The 18,256-nt window shown below is 52.8% G+C and overlaps 1 protein-coding gene across 6 annotated transcripts in view; it reads right to left on the reverse strand.

Annotated features, from left to right (window-relative positions):
* The window catches only part of Dis3l2 (DIS3 like 3'-5' exoribonuclease 2), a 292,479-nt gene that overhangs the window by 24,451 nt on the left and 249,772 nt on the right, over positions 1 to 18,256 (reverse strand). For all 6 annotated transcript variants that reach the window (XM_005395384.2, XM_005395381.2, XM_005395382.2 and 3 more), the window contains one exon: positions 1,775 to 1,854. In XM_005395384.2, coding sequence (XP_005395441.1) covers positions 1,775 to 1,854 — 80 coding nt within the window. The remainder of the gene's footprint in view (positions 1 to 1,774; positions 1,855 to 18,256) is intronic.

The following is an 18,256-nucleotide window of genomic DNA, read 5'->3' on the forward strand; positions in this document are numbered from 1 at the left end:
GAACTGTACCAAGAATCACTAAGTATGCGACTGGGCATGAAGGAATGACGGGGAACTTTCCAGACGCCTGAAATGAAGAGGAAGGTAACTTCAGCACAGCTACAGTGGTTGGAGCTAATGTCATAAGAGATGGGAGCTGAGGCTCCACAGGCTCAGGCAGGGGCAGCTCTTTGAACAGAGACCCAGGAATACCTTTCTCACTGCCCAGAGGGACATCTGATGGGACGCAGAGCCATGTGACAAGTGGGCTTGGGGTGTGAATGCAAGACTCTGAGGCTAGGATGTTAACATCCAACCTAGCAGGACCTATGAACCTCCCCGGGCCTGGCAGGACAAAAGCAAGGGTGGCAAATGACCCCCCTGTAACCCATGGTGTACGGAACTCCTATGGCAAGTGTCTGTTTACCATGCTCTCACAATAAAGTGGAAACCACAGGAAAAAGGGAACCATGGAAGGAGCGTCCACAGGCACAACCAGGGAAGAGAAGGGCGCCCTCAGAACGGGAACCAATCAAACACTGCTAGAGGTGACAGAGGAGTATGAGCGAAGTAATTACAAAGAACAGGAGTCACAGTGAAAGCCTACAGCACTAAAAAATAAATTTTAAAAATGAACTGATTTTTTTTGAGGGTCTTACTCTGTAGCCCAGGTTGGCCTTGAACTTGCGGCAATCCTCTTGCCTCAGCCTCCCAACTGCTGGGACTACAGGCATGCTGGGATTACAGGCATGCACCACAATGGGCCTCCAGCCCTTTTAAAAACCTTTTATTTTGAGACAGGGTGTAACTGAGTTTCTAAATTGCACTGGCTGGGTTTGAACTTGCCATCCTCTCAGTGCCGCAAGTGCTGAGATTCCAGATGTGTGCCACCATGCCTGGCCTAACCTGGGTACTGAAACCAGACAGGAGTTCACTGTCCTCAAGACCAGCTGGGCTCATGCTTGTCACTGCCTGGGGTTTCCAAGGGTGGTCACTGGGGACAACGGTCTTCCACCTGTAGCACGATCACACGGATGCTCATGCTCTGCTCAGAGCCACGTGTGAGGCCTGGAATGAGCTCGGCCACAGCTTCCGTAGATAAAGCGAGGGAAGCACCCTGCAACTGAGCGTGAGGGCTAGAAAGGGGGACAGAGTCGGCGCTCAGGGGAGCTGCAGCGCTGTCACCATCAGCATGCGAGGCCACATCCCTGGTCACTACTGTCACTGCCTCACAAACAACACCCAGTCAGGGTGGCAGGCATCTGTGAGGAGGGAGAGGGCCTCCAAGAGGATGCCAGGACCCCTTTCCACAAGGCCACCATGTCAACCCTCTGGGTCCCCACAGAGCACCCTGCCGACCCCACACCACATGCGGATGATGACAACAGAGCCTGTGAGTGCTGCTGCTGTGAGCGCAGGCTGTGACACAGGCCAGCATCCCACGGTCAGAGGCGGGGTGGGGCAAGGTAGGCCATGCTCTGGAGGAAGCTGGGCGTGGAGAGAAATTCTGCTCAGGTAGATTTACAAGCCAGGCGTGGTGGCGCAGGCCTGTAATCCAGCACTTGGAGGCCGAGGCAGGGGGACTGCCTTGAGTTTAAGCCCAGCCTGAACTACACAGTGAGGCCCTGTCTTTCAAAAAATACTTCTGGTACACCACAACTTCTAGTCGAGTTCTTTAAGTGCCATGTGCAAGGGCAAAAAATATACATTTTTGTGCCAGCTATTTTTGAGCAGAGTAGCAGAAAGTGTGAGTCCTTTGCAAGCACCCGTCATCAGGCAGCACCGTGCCACTTACTTGTTGCTGTCAAGGTACTTGTAGATGTGACAGCCTTGGGGCAGCCCAGTCTCGTGGTCCAGCGTGAAAGCCAGCTTGAGCTGCAGGGAGAGAGGAGAGGGGACAGGTGAGTTTCAGCAGCAGCTTCCTTTGCTCCAAGAGAAGCGGATGGAACAAAGGAACCAGGCAGAGTCAGTGTCCTCCAGAGGGTGTGCAGAGCCAGGGGGGTCTCCCCTGTAGCAAGGGGACCACCATCAGGAGCCTACTTGTTCATTCAGCACCCGCCAGCATCTATGAAGTGCCTGCCTTGTGCTGAGGGAGGGTCACCTTCACAGAGCTGCCCGGCAGAGGCAGTCGGCAGCAGTCAAAACAATAGGCTGAGAAACATGCACAGAAACGTGACTTCATGTTCAGGTTCTGAGGTCAGACGTGAGGATGGACACCTGGGAGGAGGAGGCTAGTTAGGAGGCTGAGGCAGGAGGATTGCAAGTCCAAGGCCAGCTTGGCCAACTTGGTGAGACCTTATCTCAAAATAAAATGTAAGGAGCTGGGGTATATCTCAGTGGTAGAGTGGTTGCCTTGGGTTCAGTGCATGAGTCTTGGGTTCAGCGCCAATACTTCAGAGAAAAGGGGGAGTAGCAGGAAAAAAAATCCGTATTTCTATGAAGAAAAGAAGCTGCCCTAGATGGGAACACAGGGAGGAGAAGAGGCTCTGAGGGGCCGTGCAGGGAGTGACAAGGCTTCTTTGGGCAGTGAGCACAGCACACACAGGGCCTGGGGCAGGAGCTGCAGAGCTGGTGACCTGGCCCCAGCAGATACGGGGAGACGGAGGATGGCAACATGGGGGAAAAGCCCGGCAGGACACACAGGACCTTCCTGGTCACACTGGGCATTCTGGCCTTTAGCTTAACATAAGGAATGCCTCTGCTGGCAGCGGCCTGCAGGGGCAGGGCGGGCACAGGAGCCGGCAGGCTGCCCCGGAGTCGGAAGATGCTGGGAGAAGCCAGGACGGAAGGGAAGAGATTAAAGACAGCTCAAGTGTTTGACGGAACTGCTGAGCAGGAGACCGACCTGGGAGGGGCATGGAACCCCCAGCTGGATTCCGAACACCTTCGCTCGTGACACCCAGCCATGCGGTCTGGGTTTCTCTCTGGCCTTGGTGGTGGGGTGCTCAGGTGAGTGTGGAACCCCACAGAGCTCAGGGCGCTCTGTCCTGCGACAGCCCAGGGCCCAATGGCAGCTTTAACATTTCCAAAATGCGAGGCCATTACCGTATTTACAAATTCACCCAGCTTTTAAATCACCAGGGAAATTTTAACTAAAATTAACTGCACATTAAGATACACCATTATGATTTTTTTAAGCTGCAGGGCTGTTAACACAGCTAGTGATCTGGATCGTTCGCTGCAGGACCATTTCTCTCTCTCTCGGAGGAAACAAGCTCAGGAATAGTCTGTTCTCTCACGGACCCAGGCAAAAACTCAAAAACAGAAACAAGCCTTTCTTTACCATTGCGGAGCCAGGAGCTTCAGGTCACAGGCTGCTTTCCCTGCACAGCGGCACGGCTCTCCCAGTTAAAAACAGTTTAAGACAGTAAAACAAGAGCGCACTCTAACTACAGCTACACTTCTCCTTTTGTAGCTGAGGTCAGGCCTTTCTTGGTTTCGTCCATCTGAAAAGTAAACATAGCTTAGAAATGTTCACACCCTTTAGCTCAATGTTTTGAGTATTAGAGATGCTACCAAGCGAAGGCTTGCCTTTCCCTGACGAAACCATCTGAAGTAGGTTTGCTATCTCCTTTGCACTATGAGGAGCTGCGGGCCAGGAAGGTTAAGTAATTTGTCCAAACCATGATTAGAACTGCAATTTTGACCCAAACCTACAGCCTCTGTGTGCTCTCAGCGCCGCAGAGCTTGGTGGTGGGAGAGATGCCTCGCAGACAGCGGGGAGAGGCCCTGCCTGGGCAGGCGGCGGGGCTGGTGGGAGCAGGGGCGGCTCGGCAGAAGCCAGGCCAGCATGGCACCCCTGGGACCATGGGTCTGTGAAGCAGCACATGGAGGTGACAGTCCCGAGGCTCCTAAGCAAGATCATAATCTGGAGGCACACGCTGGGAGCCTTCAGCTGGAAATGAGATGGGAACAGGCTGCCCCAAGGGTGCGGAATAGAGAAGATCGTGGGGAGAGGCCCCCCGAAGCCCCATCTGGAAGAGCAGGTGGGAGAGATGAGAAGCGGACACTCAGACATGGTGGGGCAAAGCAAATGGATGAACTAGACTGGCAGAGTCCGAGCTATGAGGCCACAGAGGCAAGGGGTGAATACACCTTAAGGAAGGAGTGGGTTTGGTCATAAAGAACAATAAAATCATGTCGGTGCAGGAAAACCAATGGAACTGGACGGCCGCATGTTAAGGGAAACAGGCTGGACTTTCAAAAAGACAAGTATCATGTGTTTCCCTAATATGTGGAATAAAAAAAAAAGACAGCATGAAAGTATTAGGCAAAAGGAAAGGCCTGAGGGATGGATATGATCCAAATATGTTCTACGCACCTATGAGAATATCACAGGAACACTAGCGTTTGGTAAAATTAATATGCATGAATGAAATCTGCTGAAACACTTCATAGGAGGGAAAATATCAGTCAGAATGCACTTGACTGCAAGTAACGAAAATTGCAATAAAAAGTGCCTTCAAAGATTAAAAGAAAGAAAAAGAGGAAGAAACAGGGCTAGAGATGTAGCTCAGAGACAGAGCACTTGCCCAGTGAGTGTTAAGACCTGGGTTCAATCTCTGGCATGGAAATGGCAGGAAGGAAGGAAGGAAGGAATAATGAGGGAAGGAAGCAGGGTTCAGGGAGGGAGGGAGGGAAAGAAGGAGGGAGGAGGAAAGGAGGGATGGAAGAAGAAAGGAGGGAAGGGAAGGGAGGGAGGAAGAGAGGAAAGAAGGGACGGAGGGAGAGAGGAAGGGAGGAAGCAGTTAGAGGTTAAATCTTTCTATGAGGTCAGGTGAGGGAAGCTGGAGCATCCAAAATGGAGGTGAGCAGGAAGGATTTTTGGGGAGCACGCAGCTCAGGAGGTGACAGCCAGAACGAGTGGAGGTGAAGAAATGGCCACAGGCACACACAACTCTCTCGGAAAACCAGCCACGGTGGGGAAGAGGCAAGAAGAAGGGAAGGAGCAGGATGCCACAGAGCGGACCCACCACAGGATGAAGAAGGCTGGGCTAGGCCATGGTAGCCTGGGCTGGGCTGGCACAGTGTCCTTGCTGGAGTCTTGTGACAGCGAAGAGAACTCCGTTCCACAGGCATGGGGACTTTCGTGAGGGGAGGAGCAGGAGGTTGAAGCGATGATGGCTTCAAATTGCTTCTTAGAAAAATAGGAATGACAATAATAAATGTCCTGAGCTTCTTTCTTTTGCCCAAATAAAACTCTAAATTTTTAAAATAGTTAAAAAAAAAAATAAAGGAGCTGAGGATATAGCTCAGTGGCACAGCGCCTGCCTTGTAAGTGAGAGGTCATGAGTTCAATTCCCGGTACCACCAAAAAAAGAAAGAAATTTAAAAAAAAAATAAAGGAAAAGTAGCCAACTGGGGAGAGTGTAAGGATTGCCAGGGAGGCCAGGGCATACCCAAAGCACTGAGGAGCGGAAGTTACTGCAGTCACCGCCAGCCTTGGTCTTCTCTAGGGACCTAGACACTGCAGGGAAGTCAGGTGGCCCACAGCAGCACACGCCAGGGAGATCTGAGAGAAGAGTAACGGGGCAGGAGAGCAGACAGTGTCTGGCAACAGAGAAGCAGGGGGTCAGGGAGGGACAGGAAGGGAACAGAAACGAGGGGCTGGCTGGAATGAAGCAAAGCGGCCTGGGTGACGTGTGTCATACGGAGCTAGTATTTATTGAGTGCACCTTTGTCCTAAGCATCTTTTATCTTTCGTGCATGATCTTATTTAATCCTCACACTGGCCTTGCATGGTCAGTTCCTATATGCCTGTGCTTGAGAAATGTAGTAAGTATCTGACCCACATTATTGTGGTCCCTGCTGGGAGCCGCTGGGTGTGCCGGCCTCCCTGCCGTCTGTGCTCCAGGGGCAGAGCTCAAGGGCGTCTCCTCCTTCTCAATACCCTAGTTTCAGGCAGCTGTTCCTTACCTGCTGCCCCACTTCAGGGGCTCCAGGGGGGAGCAGACCCCATCTCCAGCAAGGCTTGTATGACCTCGGTCCCTGACCAGAAATCCCTGCCAACTAGGCATGGTGGGCACGCCTGTAATCACAGCACTAAGGAGGCTGAGGCAGGAGGGTCACTGCGAGTTCTAGACAGCCTGGACTACAAAGTGAGCTCACAGCCAGGCTGAACTGCATAGTAAGACCCTGTCTCTCGAAGAAATCCCAGCCAATCCATACCCATCCTTCACTGGTCCTAGGAATGGAACAGGTCTAGCAATAGATGTGTGACCCAGCTGTGGTGAGCAGGATCAGAGGGCCAGACTGCTGTCACCAGCCTGAGAACAAGCAGAACTCCCAGAGGAAGCAAGAACAAGAGCCCTGCAGGCAAAGAGAGCAGCCTCTGGGGACCACGTTTGGTCCCTGCTGGCCTTCTGGTCATTGCTCTTGAGGACACTGACACACTGCATCCACTCACTGGTGGCCCTCTTCTCCTAACCCACACTCACTGTGCCGCTGAGCTACTCTCTACAACACCCCTGCCGGGACACTGGCCTCTTTCAGTGCTGGGGCTGGCTTCCTGCTGCAGAGATAGGACGTGAGTCAGACACAGCGCAGGCTGGCTCTGGAGGCTGGCCGCCTGCGGGAACAGATGCAGACTAACACAGGGGCTTTGCGGACAGTGGGCGCCAAGGAGGGAGGCCTTGGAAAGACAGCAGAGGTCCTAGCCGGGGCTCAGAACACCCCTCCTCAGCTGACAGCTGGGCACTGCACAGCTCTCTTCTACCTCTGTGCCCTACACCCTTCCTACTTCTACGGGTGCGCTCTGCCTGTCCTCTGACTTCCGCAAAGTGGCTCTAATCTTCTCTTCGTCCCTTCCCTGATCTGCTGGGGGATGAATCTCTCCCGAGAGCTCCATAAGGCTCCGGACAGGTGGCTTCGTCTGGGATCTAGTGCTCAGGGCCCTTATTACTGTCCCTAGCAGCCATTCATCTCCATCCTTGCCTTTTATTTATTAATATATTTTTTATGTTTTTTTGAGCCAGGGTCTCACTATGTAGCCCAGTCTGGCCTTGAACTCAGTGCTCCTCCTGCCTCAGCCTCCTGAGTGCTAAGATCACAGATGTGCGCCACCACGCTGCCTTTTTTTATTTCATTTATTTATTTATTTATTTGTTTGTTTGTTTGTTTGTTTGTTTAGAGACAGAGTCCTGCTATGTGGCCCAGGCGGGCCTTGAACTTGCAAATGTGGACCACCATGCCTGGCTTCTCCCTTTCTTTCAGCAGATTCTGCCTTCCACCTGCGCCCTCAGTAGCCATGTTAGCAGCACAGCAAGGAGGGCTCAAACACCCATCTTGCCCGCAGCCCTGAAGAAGCACACAGTCCTTCCCTCCATGGTGGCTGCTGGTACTTCCTGCGCAGCCGGCCCGGTCAGGACGAGGCGCGCCTACGCCCTGCCATCTGTGCCAGGGAGCGGCCCTCATCAAGGCCTGCAGGGACCACCCATGGAGCAGCTCAGCTTGGGAAGGCAGCTGCAGGAACTGGGACTTCGCAAGGGCTTTCCCTGCCTGGAGGGTAAGGGCCCTCCACTGCCCAGCCCTTTCCCTGGGCGTACCATGCCAGGAGCTGGGCCCAAGGGGAGGGAGTACAGGCCCCCAAGGCAATCACAAGGCTGCTCCATTGGCCTGTGCCAGAGGGGCAAGAGGCCCAGAAATGGGCCCAGAGGGAGAGAAGGCTTCCATCCCCACAGAAGCCCCAAGCGCAGGTCGTCTCCCTGGGCAGAAAGTGAAAGCGCCTCCTACTTCCAGGGGCTTGGGCTGAAGCTACACAGGACGAGGCTGTGGGCAGATGAGCAGGAGACTTCTGCCCAACCCCTTCCACCCCAGGACAACTGGCCCTGGGGAACTGCGTGGCTTAGCTGGGCTAGGACCTCTGCAGGGGAGACGCTCTCTCCAGACTTTGGAGCGTAGGGGTCCCCTCTTTAGCCCCTCGGGCTCTCTGGGCGGGTGGCAAGGGAGGCCAGCAGGGCCTCCTCCCAGCAGGTGGCGACAGTGAGCAAGCTACAAGAACGGTGACTGAGGACCCTTAAGGCTTCCCCAAGGCTGTCAGATCCGCTGCCTGGGGAGGAGACTTCAGCAAGACCACAGGAAGAACGAATGTCCAGGCTGTGCAAAGGGCAGGGCAAAGGGGGCGGTCTGTGGAGTCATGCACTGCTTTTGAAAGCTCCTGGCCCGATGCTGGAAGGGAAGACCTGAGTTGGAAGTTGCGGAATTCTCTATCTTGCCCACAACAGCTGCAAGGTGACCTCTCTGGGTAGCCAGGTCTCCTGGTCCAGGCTCTGGAAGGCACTGATGGAGCAGCTGGGCTTCTCCACAGGCCGTTCCACAACCAAGCAGAGGACCTGTGTGCTCGCTCGGGGCTGCCCTTGCGGCGTGTATCGGAGAGGTCACTGGTAAAGTCAAGTGTTAGTTCTTTGGCCAGGATCGCTCCAGTTCAACCCACCGCGGTTCTGCAGGCCTGTGAGCTTGCTTCAATCTGCTAGCTATTAGGACTCAGGTTCACACACAGGTCAAGGACTGGCCTGGGAAACCTCCAGCCTCCCCACGGTTGCCATTTCCCCTTGCAGTCCAGCGGGGCCTACGGCGTGTCCAACTCTCCTCCGGCAGAAGTGGGCAATCCCACCACAAGGCCATCATCCCGGGATGACATTTATGGCATACTTCAAAGAGCGGAAGAGTCTTCTATCTGGAAGCCTTGGTTCTGCAATTGAAAAGTCTTATTAGGAGGAAATCTTCACATTCTCCGAAGCGATCTTTAATTTTCCTTCATTAGTCTTCACTGTTTGGTTTGGATTTCCTAAGCATTATTTCTTTTTCCATCTCCTCTTTGCTTTCTTTCATAAGACAAAGATGCTGTGCGCTTTGCTTTAACTTGGTTAACAGCGATTCTATGGCAATGTATTAAATTTCTCTCTCCTAAGTCCACTGAAGTCTTTTTGGACTTGGAGAGAGCTTTTTAAGAAAGAACTTGCCCATTCAGCAGGATTTTCCTCCCCACCCCAAGCTTTGGTTCTGACCTGGAAAAAATAAGAGTGAGAAAGAGCAAGAGAATCCTGCAGTCCTGACGCTCAACTTCACAAACCACAAAAAAGGACCTCGCTCCAGTAACGTAATCATGGAGATTTCTGGCACATTGGTCTTTCAAGAAAAATACATCTATCTCCTGGCACTGGGACCCACCAAACTAAATCCTGTTCAGCATGGAGTTCCCGATTCATTAGTGTTGGAAGGTCCAGAGCGAGGCTGGCCGCTCCCACTGGATGACGCCTCCCTGCAGCGCCGTCTGTAAACCCCACAGCTGTGTTTTCACTTAAGGCCACTTCTCCTAACTCCGCTGCACCTTGTTCCAGAGGCTTGTTTTAGTCCCATTAGGGCTAAAAATGACAGGACAAGGATTCTTCAACGCTGAGGTCTTGCTTGCTCTAAAGAAGAAACGTCTGTCCCAGAGCTACGGGCAGCCGGGAGGGAAGGCTGCTCTGCAGCAGGGCGCTGTGGCCAGCAGGCCAGGCCCAAGAGAGGAAAGCCATCAGCAGCTCCCTGCCAACCTGCCAAGCTACCTCCTGCTCTGTGGGTTGCTCCCGTGCCCCCCAGCAGGACCAGGGCAGGCACACTCTGCTTACCACGTGTCCCACACGGCCTTCTGCATGGGAGAGCTTGTCCGCCGTCCGCCACTTACAGCGCATCAACAGCCTCTGCCCCAGCAGGGCTTCACCCTGTTAATGAGTCTCATTTCTGCCTCTCAAAATTCCTGAGCCAGAGCCGGACATGGTGGCACATGCCTGTAATCCCAGCACTAGGGAGGCTGAGGCAGGAGGATCACCAGGAGTTCGAGACCAGCCTGGGCTACAGTGAGACCTTGTCTCAAAAAAAAAAAAAAATCCCGAGCCAGGTGACAACAGTCAACACAGGGCACAATGAGTAAGTGTGTGTGGGCCATGGGCAGCCAGGTGGGGAGAAGGTGCAGCCACGCTGCCATCCCACTCACGGGGGGACATGCTGACAATTTTCATGGCTCCCGAGTGTTGCACATTACTACCCAGAACTGTTTCTGCTCAGACTCGGAGGTCTCGTGTGGATGTCACTCACAGATGTGTGCACAGGAAAGCACCAGCATTCATGGGGGGGTTCACTTGGCCCCTCCACACACCTGGAGGTGGGTGCAACTGGGAGACACCATCGGGTTCCTATCCTGCCTCCTACTATGTAGGAGTGGAGGACACCATGCCACAGACCCTGCGAGCCCCCGCTTCAGAGTGGGTGCTACACCACCTGCATGCCACGGTCCAGAGCAGAGGCATGAGACGGCAGGCGGTAACCACAGATGGCTGTGCACCCCCCTTTATCCGGAGCTCCACATGGCTCTAGGAGAGCAATGTGTGTCCACCAGCTAAGCCTGCTAACTGGCAGCCTTGCTTGCCTTCCTCAAGGCTGTTTCAGTCACGTTTCTCCATCCTCACCAAGGTGCATCTTAAGAAACAGGCTTCTAAAATCTTTCTCCACTTGCCGTAAGTGCAGACACTGTCACTGTGACGTTTACTGTCCTTAGTACCAAGCCTACATATCCCTCAACTTTCAGTGAGGTTTGTTACAAAAAACCACCTACAACCCCCACACCATCTCCCTAGACAGGCCACTTTCAGCATTCTGCAACTGAGATCTGAAAATGTGATGCCTAGGCACAGAGCCTGTGCCTTCAGGTGCCCAAGATGCCATCAACCCCTGCCTCCTTTCTTGCTTCTGCTTGATTTTCTGTTGTCCTCACTTCTCTGGTTATTCCCTTTGACGTAAGTCCTCTCAAATTCTTTTTGGAAGCAGATGAGGGTTTATATAAATAAAACTTCCTCAGAATAAAAGCCAAACAGAGACAAAACTAGGAGATTCCGGCTGGTTTGTACACAGCTTGATTAAACAATGACCATTATGGGAGGCAATCAGTTCATGGAAGAAAGAAAACGGGACATTCCCATACAGCCCTCAGAGCCAGTGATCAAGCTGGCTCTTGTCTTGAAAAAACAGGAGAGAACAGAGTGATCTTCCAGGGAATTGGCCTCAGTTTCCAGGGACTTGAGGAGCGAGAGTTATGTAAGCCTCACTGGAGCCAGCAGCTCCGGCTGCCTCTGTTCTCTCCCTGAGTCCGAGGGGAGGGCAGGTCCTGGGGCCGCAGGCTTCCCACCTGTCAGGAGCAGAGCTCTGTGCTGTCCCTGCAGTCTGTTTCCTGAAGGGACGTGGGATGCTTTCTAGGTTTATAGGAAGAAAGCACTTATAACCAGCCCCTGCGGTATCTGTTGGAAGAGGAGCTGTGAGGTTCTAGAAGAAGCAGTGTAATGAGGAGCAAGAGGCAGGGAGAAGCTCTGCTATAACTGTCGAAGTCTGTCTTATGCAGCCAAAAGCAGTCCAAGTCCATGACTGAAGTTCAGACTAATTCTACCACTTTCTCCCAGACAAGGCCCAGGACCTGGACAATATATTGCAGGACAACATTGCCATTTAGGTCCTTTCAGATCTTGGGGAAGCCAATCTGCACCTCACCCATTGCCTGTTCTCACAATTTGGTACCAGGAATCGAATTCACGATCTTGTGCTTGCCAGGCAGCTGCTTGTGGCACTGAGCTACATCTCCGGCCCTCTCACAATTTGGCTTCAACCTGCAGCAGCAGGATGAGCGCACATCCTGGCAGGGCAATCATTCTCCACCACATCCAGCCTCAAAATGCCCATCAATCTTACATTGCCTAATGGGTTGCCCAGAGCAACAGGGAAGAGACGTCTAGGAGGTCGGGATTACCTGGGGTCACCTGAGTTCTTATTCCCAGCCAAGGTAATTACTTGTAACTTTGCCTGTTTCTTTATTGAACAGTACATTAGTCTTTTCTGTTGCTGCTCTACCTGTGGTGAAAACCAAGGAACACATGGGTATTGTGAAGTTTAAAGACAGTACAGACAGACATTTATAGTGCAGATGAAATGCAGAGACTAAGACAATTTAAGGAGGTTCATGAAGGTTGTCAGCAGGGCGAGGATTCAGTAAGAAGGAAACAAATACACTCTTAACTTGCCTTGCTAACTGAAGAATCAGTGTTGGTATACAGAATCCTTGAACAATCTAGTATAGTAGAAAATCATTTATGAAACTGCACATACTATTAAATGTTAAAAAAATAAGTTTCACAATAATGTCCGGGGAACATTTTATTAAATAGAAACTTGCTTTCCCTCCAACCCCACAGGATTTTCTTGGGAGCTCTGGGGCCAGAACTTAGGGGACAAAGGCTCTCCAAGTCTAACTTCCAGTCTAGTCTGCACCCTTTCTCTAGTCCAACATTTGCCTGTCAGATTGGACAAGTTCTTCTTCCAGCATTTGAAGGGCTCATATTTTTTTGCTTTTGTCTTCCTGCAGGGGGCCCTGGGTTTCACTACCTGAGAAAGATGCTCATTCTGCTTGTGACCATGCACGCCAACAAAATGTAGCCAATAGGAGGATGATGCTTAATCTAGAAGGAAAATATAGACACAGGAGTTCAAGCCTACCCTGAGCAACTTAGTGAGACCCTGTCTGAAAGGGAAAAATAAGAAAAGGCTGGGGACGGAGCTCAGTGCAAAGGTCCTGGGTTCAATTCCCAGTACCACCAAACAAACAAACAGAAAGTATATGGTCTGGCTTTGTCAGACCATCTGGTTTTTGATCCTGGGCTTCCTCCTTGCTAAGCAGCCTCGAGTTACTCTGCCACTTTGTATCTCATTTTTGCCTCTGCAGAATGGAGATAATGACAGCAGCTATTTCACAAACTGTTGTGAAAAATAAAGGAGGAGACGCACAGGAGAAGAGTGCCTGCTAAAGGCAACAAGCAGAATGCTTACCCCGAGGCAGGGGATGGTTCTTGTAATAAGCTGAAGGCCAAAGAAAAACATGATACAGTGGAACAAGCTGTCTGGGACTCACTGGGTCAGATCAGAACAAAAGTGAAGACTCTAACACCTAAGAGAGGTCACAATCCTAGGGGTCATTTTCTTAGCCTGCGCAGTGCTTGGGAAACCGCTGCACCTCTGCTGGCCTCCCTGGGGGATGCGAGGTCTCAAGCTTCACTTGCTGTCCTCAGCAGCCCCACAGCACTCACACTGTTTGCTGGTGGCCACACTGTCATGCGACCCTGACCTGATGCCGTGGGGACTGGTCTGCAGGCTTGTTTCAGGCCGTGGCAGCATCAGGAGGTGCTCACTACTCAACAGCAGGGCTTCCGAAGCTGCTGGGTTGGCAGATGTGCCTGTTCGCCTGCTTGGTCGGAGAAAGAGGCCGCCCGACCCCCGGGCAAGGCACAGACTGCTTTGGTGCTCTGGCTCCTCCCCTTGGCCTCCAGCTGGAACAACCACATCTCTGTCATGTATGGGTCCAGTCACCGTCCCGTTCCAGCAGACTAAGTTTATTACAGAGACCCTGATTGGTAGATTCTTTTGGGACCCTCCACGGGGCTTTGGGTAAGTGATACAGGGCTGCACTAAGTAGTGAGAATCACAGCCTCCACAAGTAGCCAGACGTTGCCGAGAACGTGACGTGTGCAGATCCTACTGTCCCTTGGTTAAAGGGCAGGAAATGGGTGCTCAGAGAGGTCACGTACCTTGCCTGCTCAAAGCCAGGCGGTATATAAGTAAGGCAGCGCTTGGCCAACCTTGAAACAGAACTGAAATCCACGTGACTCTGAAGTCTCTGCATTTCCCTGTGGGGCTCACTTGCTGTCTTTTTCCACGTGCAAAGGGCCCCACATCGGAGCCTGGGAGCTCTGACAGCGCGCCTCTCCTTCCTCTGGGTCTACAGACAGACACCGCCAGTGCCACCATGATATCGGCCTCCTCGAGGCTTGCCAGCAAAGGGAGGAGCAGAGGCCTCCTTCTGCCCTTGTAATTTAAGACAAGCAGTCTCCACTGCAATTGAGTAGCCTGGCCCTCAGTTTCCCAGAGAGGCGGGGCTGTGGCAGGGGCTCCAGGTGGGCGTGCCAGCGTAGAGACAGGGCATGTAAGGCCAGTCACATGACGGTGACTGAGACACAGGCAGGCCAGCTCCACTGTGTCCACTTCTGACTGGCATGGCTCAGCTTTGTGGCCAGTTAACATGGAGGCCAGAGAGCGAGTCGATGGTGCCTCATGCTCCCGGCTTCCAAAGGCTACAACGGGAAAAATCAGTCCGCTAGCCAAATTGTGAGTGGCAGAAATACGCAATGAAAGTGGCAGAAACTAAGGGTGAAGTGGGATCTGTTGTGACCCAACTGAGGAAAAGGGCCGGACACCCATTCAGCAATAGCGTTACTGTGCAGGGGCTCCCAGGACTTCATCTGTGAAATGACCGCATCAGAGAAGCTACTCCCTGAGCTTCCTTGGGCTCACGCCACATCTGCGGGCACTCTCTCCGTGGCCCTGGCAGGCACCATGTGCAGGTCCGGGAAAAGGCAGACAGAGGTGACAGAGTCACACTGACAGGCATGTTGTGGCGCACAGAGGCACTCAGGAGAGCAGCCTGAGTGGGCAGAAGAGGCCGCCGAGTGCTGGCAAGAGAGTGAGGAGCTGGAAGATGCAGATGGGACAGAAGCCAGGCCCTGCAGTGTGTGAGGACAGAGAACACCTGGTCACAGCCACCCCTGTGTTCTCAGGACCGGCTGGAGGGTTCAGCAGAGTAGGTGCTCAAAATGCCCATGACCTGAGCCAGAGGAATAACATGGATACTGCTCCACAGGCGAGTGACAGGCAGGTCTGACTACGAAGAGAAGGGTGCAACCTGAGAACGGGTGAAGGAACACTGGCCCGTGACTCGAGGCGTCCTTCCGTGCTGAGCACATCTGCGCTCCTGCTGGGTTCTCTTAGTGGCCTTGTAGGCAGGGTGCTGCCGCCATTCCTGCCCAGCAGCAGGGAACCCAGCAGCTCACAGTGGCTGAGAAGCGTGCTCCAGGCCCTGCGCACGCAGTCTAGGACTGGAGTCCGGGCCCTGATCCTTGGCCCAGCACTTTCGCCTCTGACAGACACTTCCAGATTCCACTCTCTCCTCGCCCCAGAGCTATGTGGTATGGACCCTGTCCTGACAGCAAGCGGCCCCTGGGGCGGGGGGGGACTTGGGGCAGAGTTGGTGCACCCCACGGGGAATTAAAATCAACATGTTTTTACTATGAGGCAATCAGAGTCACAGGAATAGCAAAGATGGGACAGAAGGCTTCATGGCACATTTCCCAACCTCCCCCAGAGGTGACATCTTACATAAGACACAGCAGCATGTGCGGGAGACTGACAGTGGCACAGTGTACGTGTTCACTTGCTCCCATGGCGGGACACATGCAGCGGCCACTGCCCCCTGGACAGTGCACTGGCTGTCCTCTCAGGATAAAGCTGTCTCTCGTGGCCCATCAGTGCTAATGACTGGCAGCCACCAGTCTGTCTCCTTCTCTGTTACTTTGTCATTCCAAGAATGTTCTAGAAATGTAATTATATAACATTTTAAATAGCTTTGCAGAGTTGTCCTAAGAGGAGGACTTTACCCATTTTTAGATTTGTAGATTACAGAACAACATCCACATCCTTAGAAAGGAAATGACAAGCAGCAGAAGAAACACTTTAGTCCTGGTCTGCTACCTCTACCTTTGTGCTTCTTGACAAGTTCCTCACCCCCTGAGCCTCAGTTTCCTCATCTGTAAGAATGGGTCTGAGACTCCAGGACTAAATGAGGTAACATGTGAAAGCACTTGGCAAACGGAAGGCTCTCAATAAATTCTGGCTGTTTTGTTATTAGTAATGAAAAGCCAAGGAAGCCTCTGAGCTTCTTTAGAGAAACAAGGCTCTTGACGGTCACAGACGATTAAGGAAATGACTACACCAGCCCTTGAATGACCCCAGATTATTCTTTCCTCTCTTTCCAAGGCTCCAGTGTGGAAAAACCTGGGGGCTCCCGAAGGCTACGCCCAACAGGCACCTCCCTGTGTGCACCCATGAGAACAGGCAGCCACCCTGTGCCAGCCTCCCGGGGTCCCAGGGTTCTGGGTGGGAACATGGGCCAAGTGCTCACCGTGCAGCACAGAACACGGCTTGCCGAGCTCAGAGGGGGCAGAGGTTGACGAATGATTGAATTAGGTGCTGCATGGGTACCCTACAAAGCTCAGCATCGCTCAAAGGCTGCGTGTGTCAAGAGGACAATGGCCTGCGCTACCCACGAGGTCACCTCCACCATGACTAGCTATGGAAATCTGGAAAAAATCTTCCCCAAAATCACATATGCAAAGACTCCATTATATAGTGGAGAGAGCACTCAACTTTGAGCCTTTGAGTTACTGGGAACCCAGCACAAACGGCCGGCTATATCTTCAGCGCAAGCCCACGGTCCATTGAAAACAGGACAAAATGGGGCATTCAGGATCTTTCATGATTTATTGAAAGTGGCATTGTCCGTGTCTCTGCGTGGCACCAGCAGGGGTGGATGGGGGCGCTCCTGCTGACGGCAGGGTCACCCCTGTGCCTCCTGTTCCCTGGGACTTTTCTACTCCCCTGGCCAGGCTTCCCTCATTCAGTGCTTTTCCTTTGAAGTCACAGAATACGGCCTCATCGATCACTGACATGTTGGGCTTCAAAAGGACTCACAGTGAATTCACTTTTTTTTTTAAACAAGCGAGAAGGGCTCAGCTGGCAAGAGAGTGTGCAGGAGGTAAGGAGGGAGGGGAGCAGGCCGCATGAACGTGGCTGCTTCCCCTGCTGCAGCTGATCGTCTGGGCTTCCAGTAGGGGATCGAGGCCTTCTCGGTGGCCTGCCGTGCACTGCTTCTGGAGCCCGTGAGGCTCAGGCACTGCTCGCCAGTCCTCCTCAATGTCCTCTGGGAGCTGCAGTGATCCCAGCGCTTCTGGCAGAGACTGGTGCCCCTACCAGCACCTGGTGAGCGCCTGTGACCGAATGGCCCCTGAAGGGTCCTCCCCAATGCCTTCGTCCTCCAGTTGCCCAGGCACCCACCAGGACCCCAAGCACCCTCCCTTTTTGGTCCTGACTCCACTCTTCAGGCTCTCTCATGGGCTCCGATTGTCAGCCGTGCGATCTCAGCCCAGGATCTCACCTGAATGACCTGCAGCCTTCTCACTGGCTTCCTGGGTGTCCACACCTTGCCCCTTCCAATTCAGTCTCCCCAGAGCTGCCTGACAGCACTCTCATGAAAGTTCCATGCCACCCTGATGTGAGTGCAGCACGTCAACAGTGCGAAACTGATCTTTCAGGGCGGGTCTCCAAAAGCATCTCCCACCATCGCTGTGATGCAGTCACCCGAACTGCCAGACCAGTTGGAGAAGCCATTCTCCACCTGTACTACCTACACCGGCCTGCTAACCCCGCAAGTTTCCAGTCTGGACCCTGTGTTTCTTGAGCACAGGACTGCGTCTCGCAGTGATGGACACAGAGCGTTATCAGTGTTGTTTCCTGGACACGTTCACTGTGGTGCATTTTCCCATGGATGAAAGATGGCAGGCCTCTACTTAGCTTGGCCGGGGCAGTCATTTCTCAGATTCCTATCACGCATTAGCTGCACATCCTTCCCAGGCAAGCAGTCTTTGGCCTCTCCCCCACGGCAGGCTTTCTTCCCACCACGCTGCACTCCAGCTGTTCAGAGGAGAGCCTGATTCTGATGGCAGTGGCAACGAGCAAGCTGCCTTGCTGACTGTGAGTCCTGAAAGCCTCTCGGTGATGAGATTAGACCATGAGAAATGAGTCACTGCCACAGGGCTTGCGTGTAATCGGCAAGGGCCCACAATTGGCACCACTCTCTGTTCTGACGTCGGGCTGCATTCGGGAGGGTTTATCTAGTAAGTGTAGAGATTTTTTCTTATCACCTCAAGCCCTCTTTTCAAAAGACATGACCTTCAGTTTTATTCCAAGTCTTAGGCCAGAGAAGATCTATGTCCGAACCCCAGCTGGGTAACTTCCGGGGCACACACCTCCACAGAAGGCTTTGGGTCCGCTCTCCTCCAAAGGTGCTCAGGTGGGCCTCACTCTGCTGTTGGAAATACTTTCTGAAAGAAACTTCCAGGCCTGGGAAGCATATGTTGAAAAGTAAATCCTAAAACTATCCAACTTCCAAAAGACACAAAATTTTTGTGATCCTGGATTAGTCAAATAGTTCTTAGATAGGACACCAAAAACATAATGCACAAAGGAAAAATTGGACAGAATGAACTTCATCAAGATTAAAACCGTTTTTCTTTTTCTTTTTTCAGTGTTCCTGGGGACTGAACCCATGGCTTTGTGCAAACGAGGCAAAAGGTCTACCACTGAGATACAGCCC

Source organism: Chinchilla lanigera, unplaced genomic scaffold (genome assembly GCF_000276665.1).
Source record: "Chinchilla lanigera isolate Chin_1 unplaced genomic scaffold, ChiLan1.0 scaffold00052, whole genome shotgun sequence".
Classification (NCBI taxonomy): Eukaryota; Metazoa; Chordata; class Mammalia; order Rodentia; family Chinchillidae; genus Chinchilla; species Chinchilla lanigera.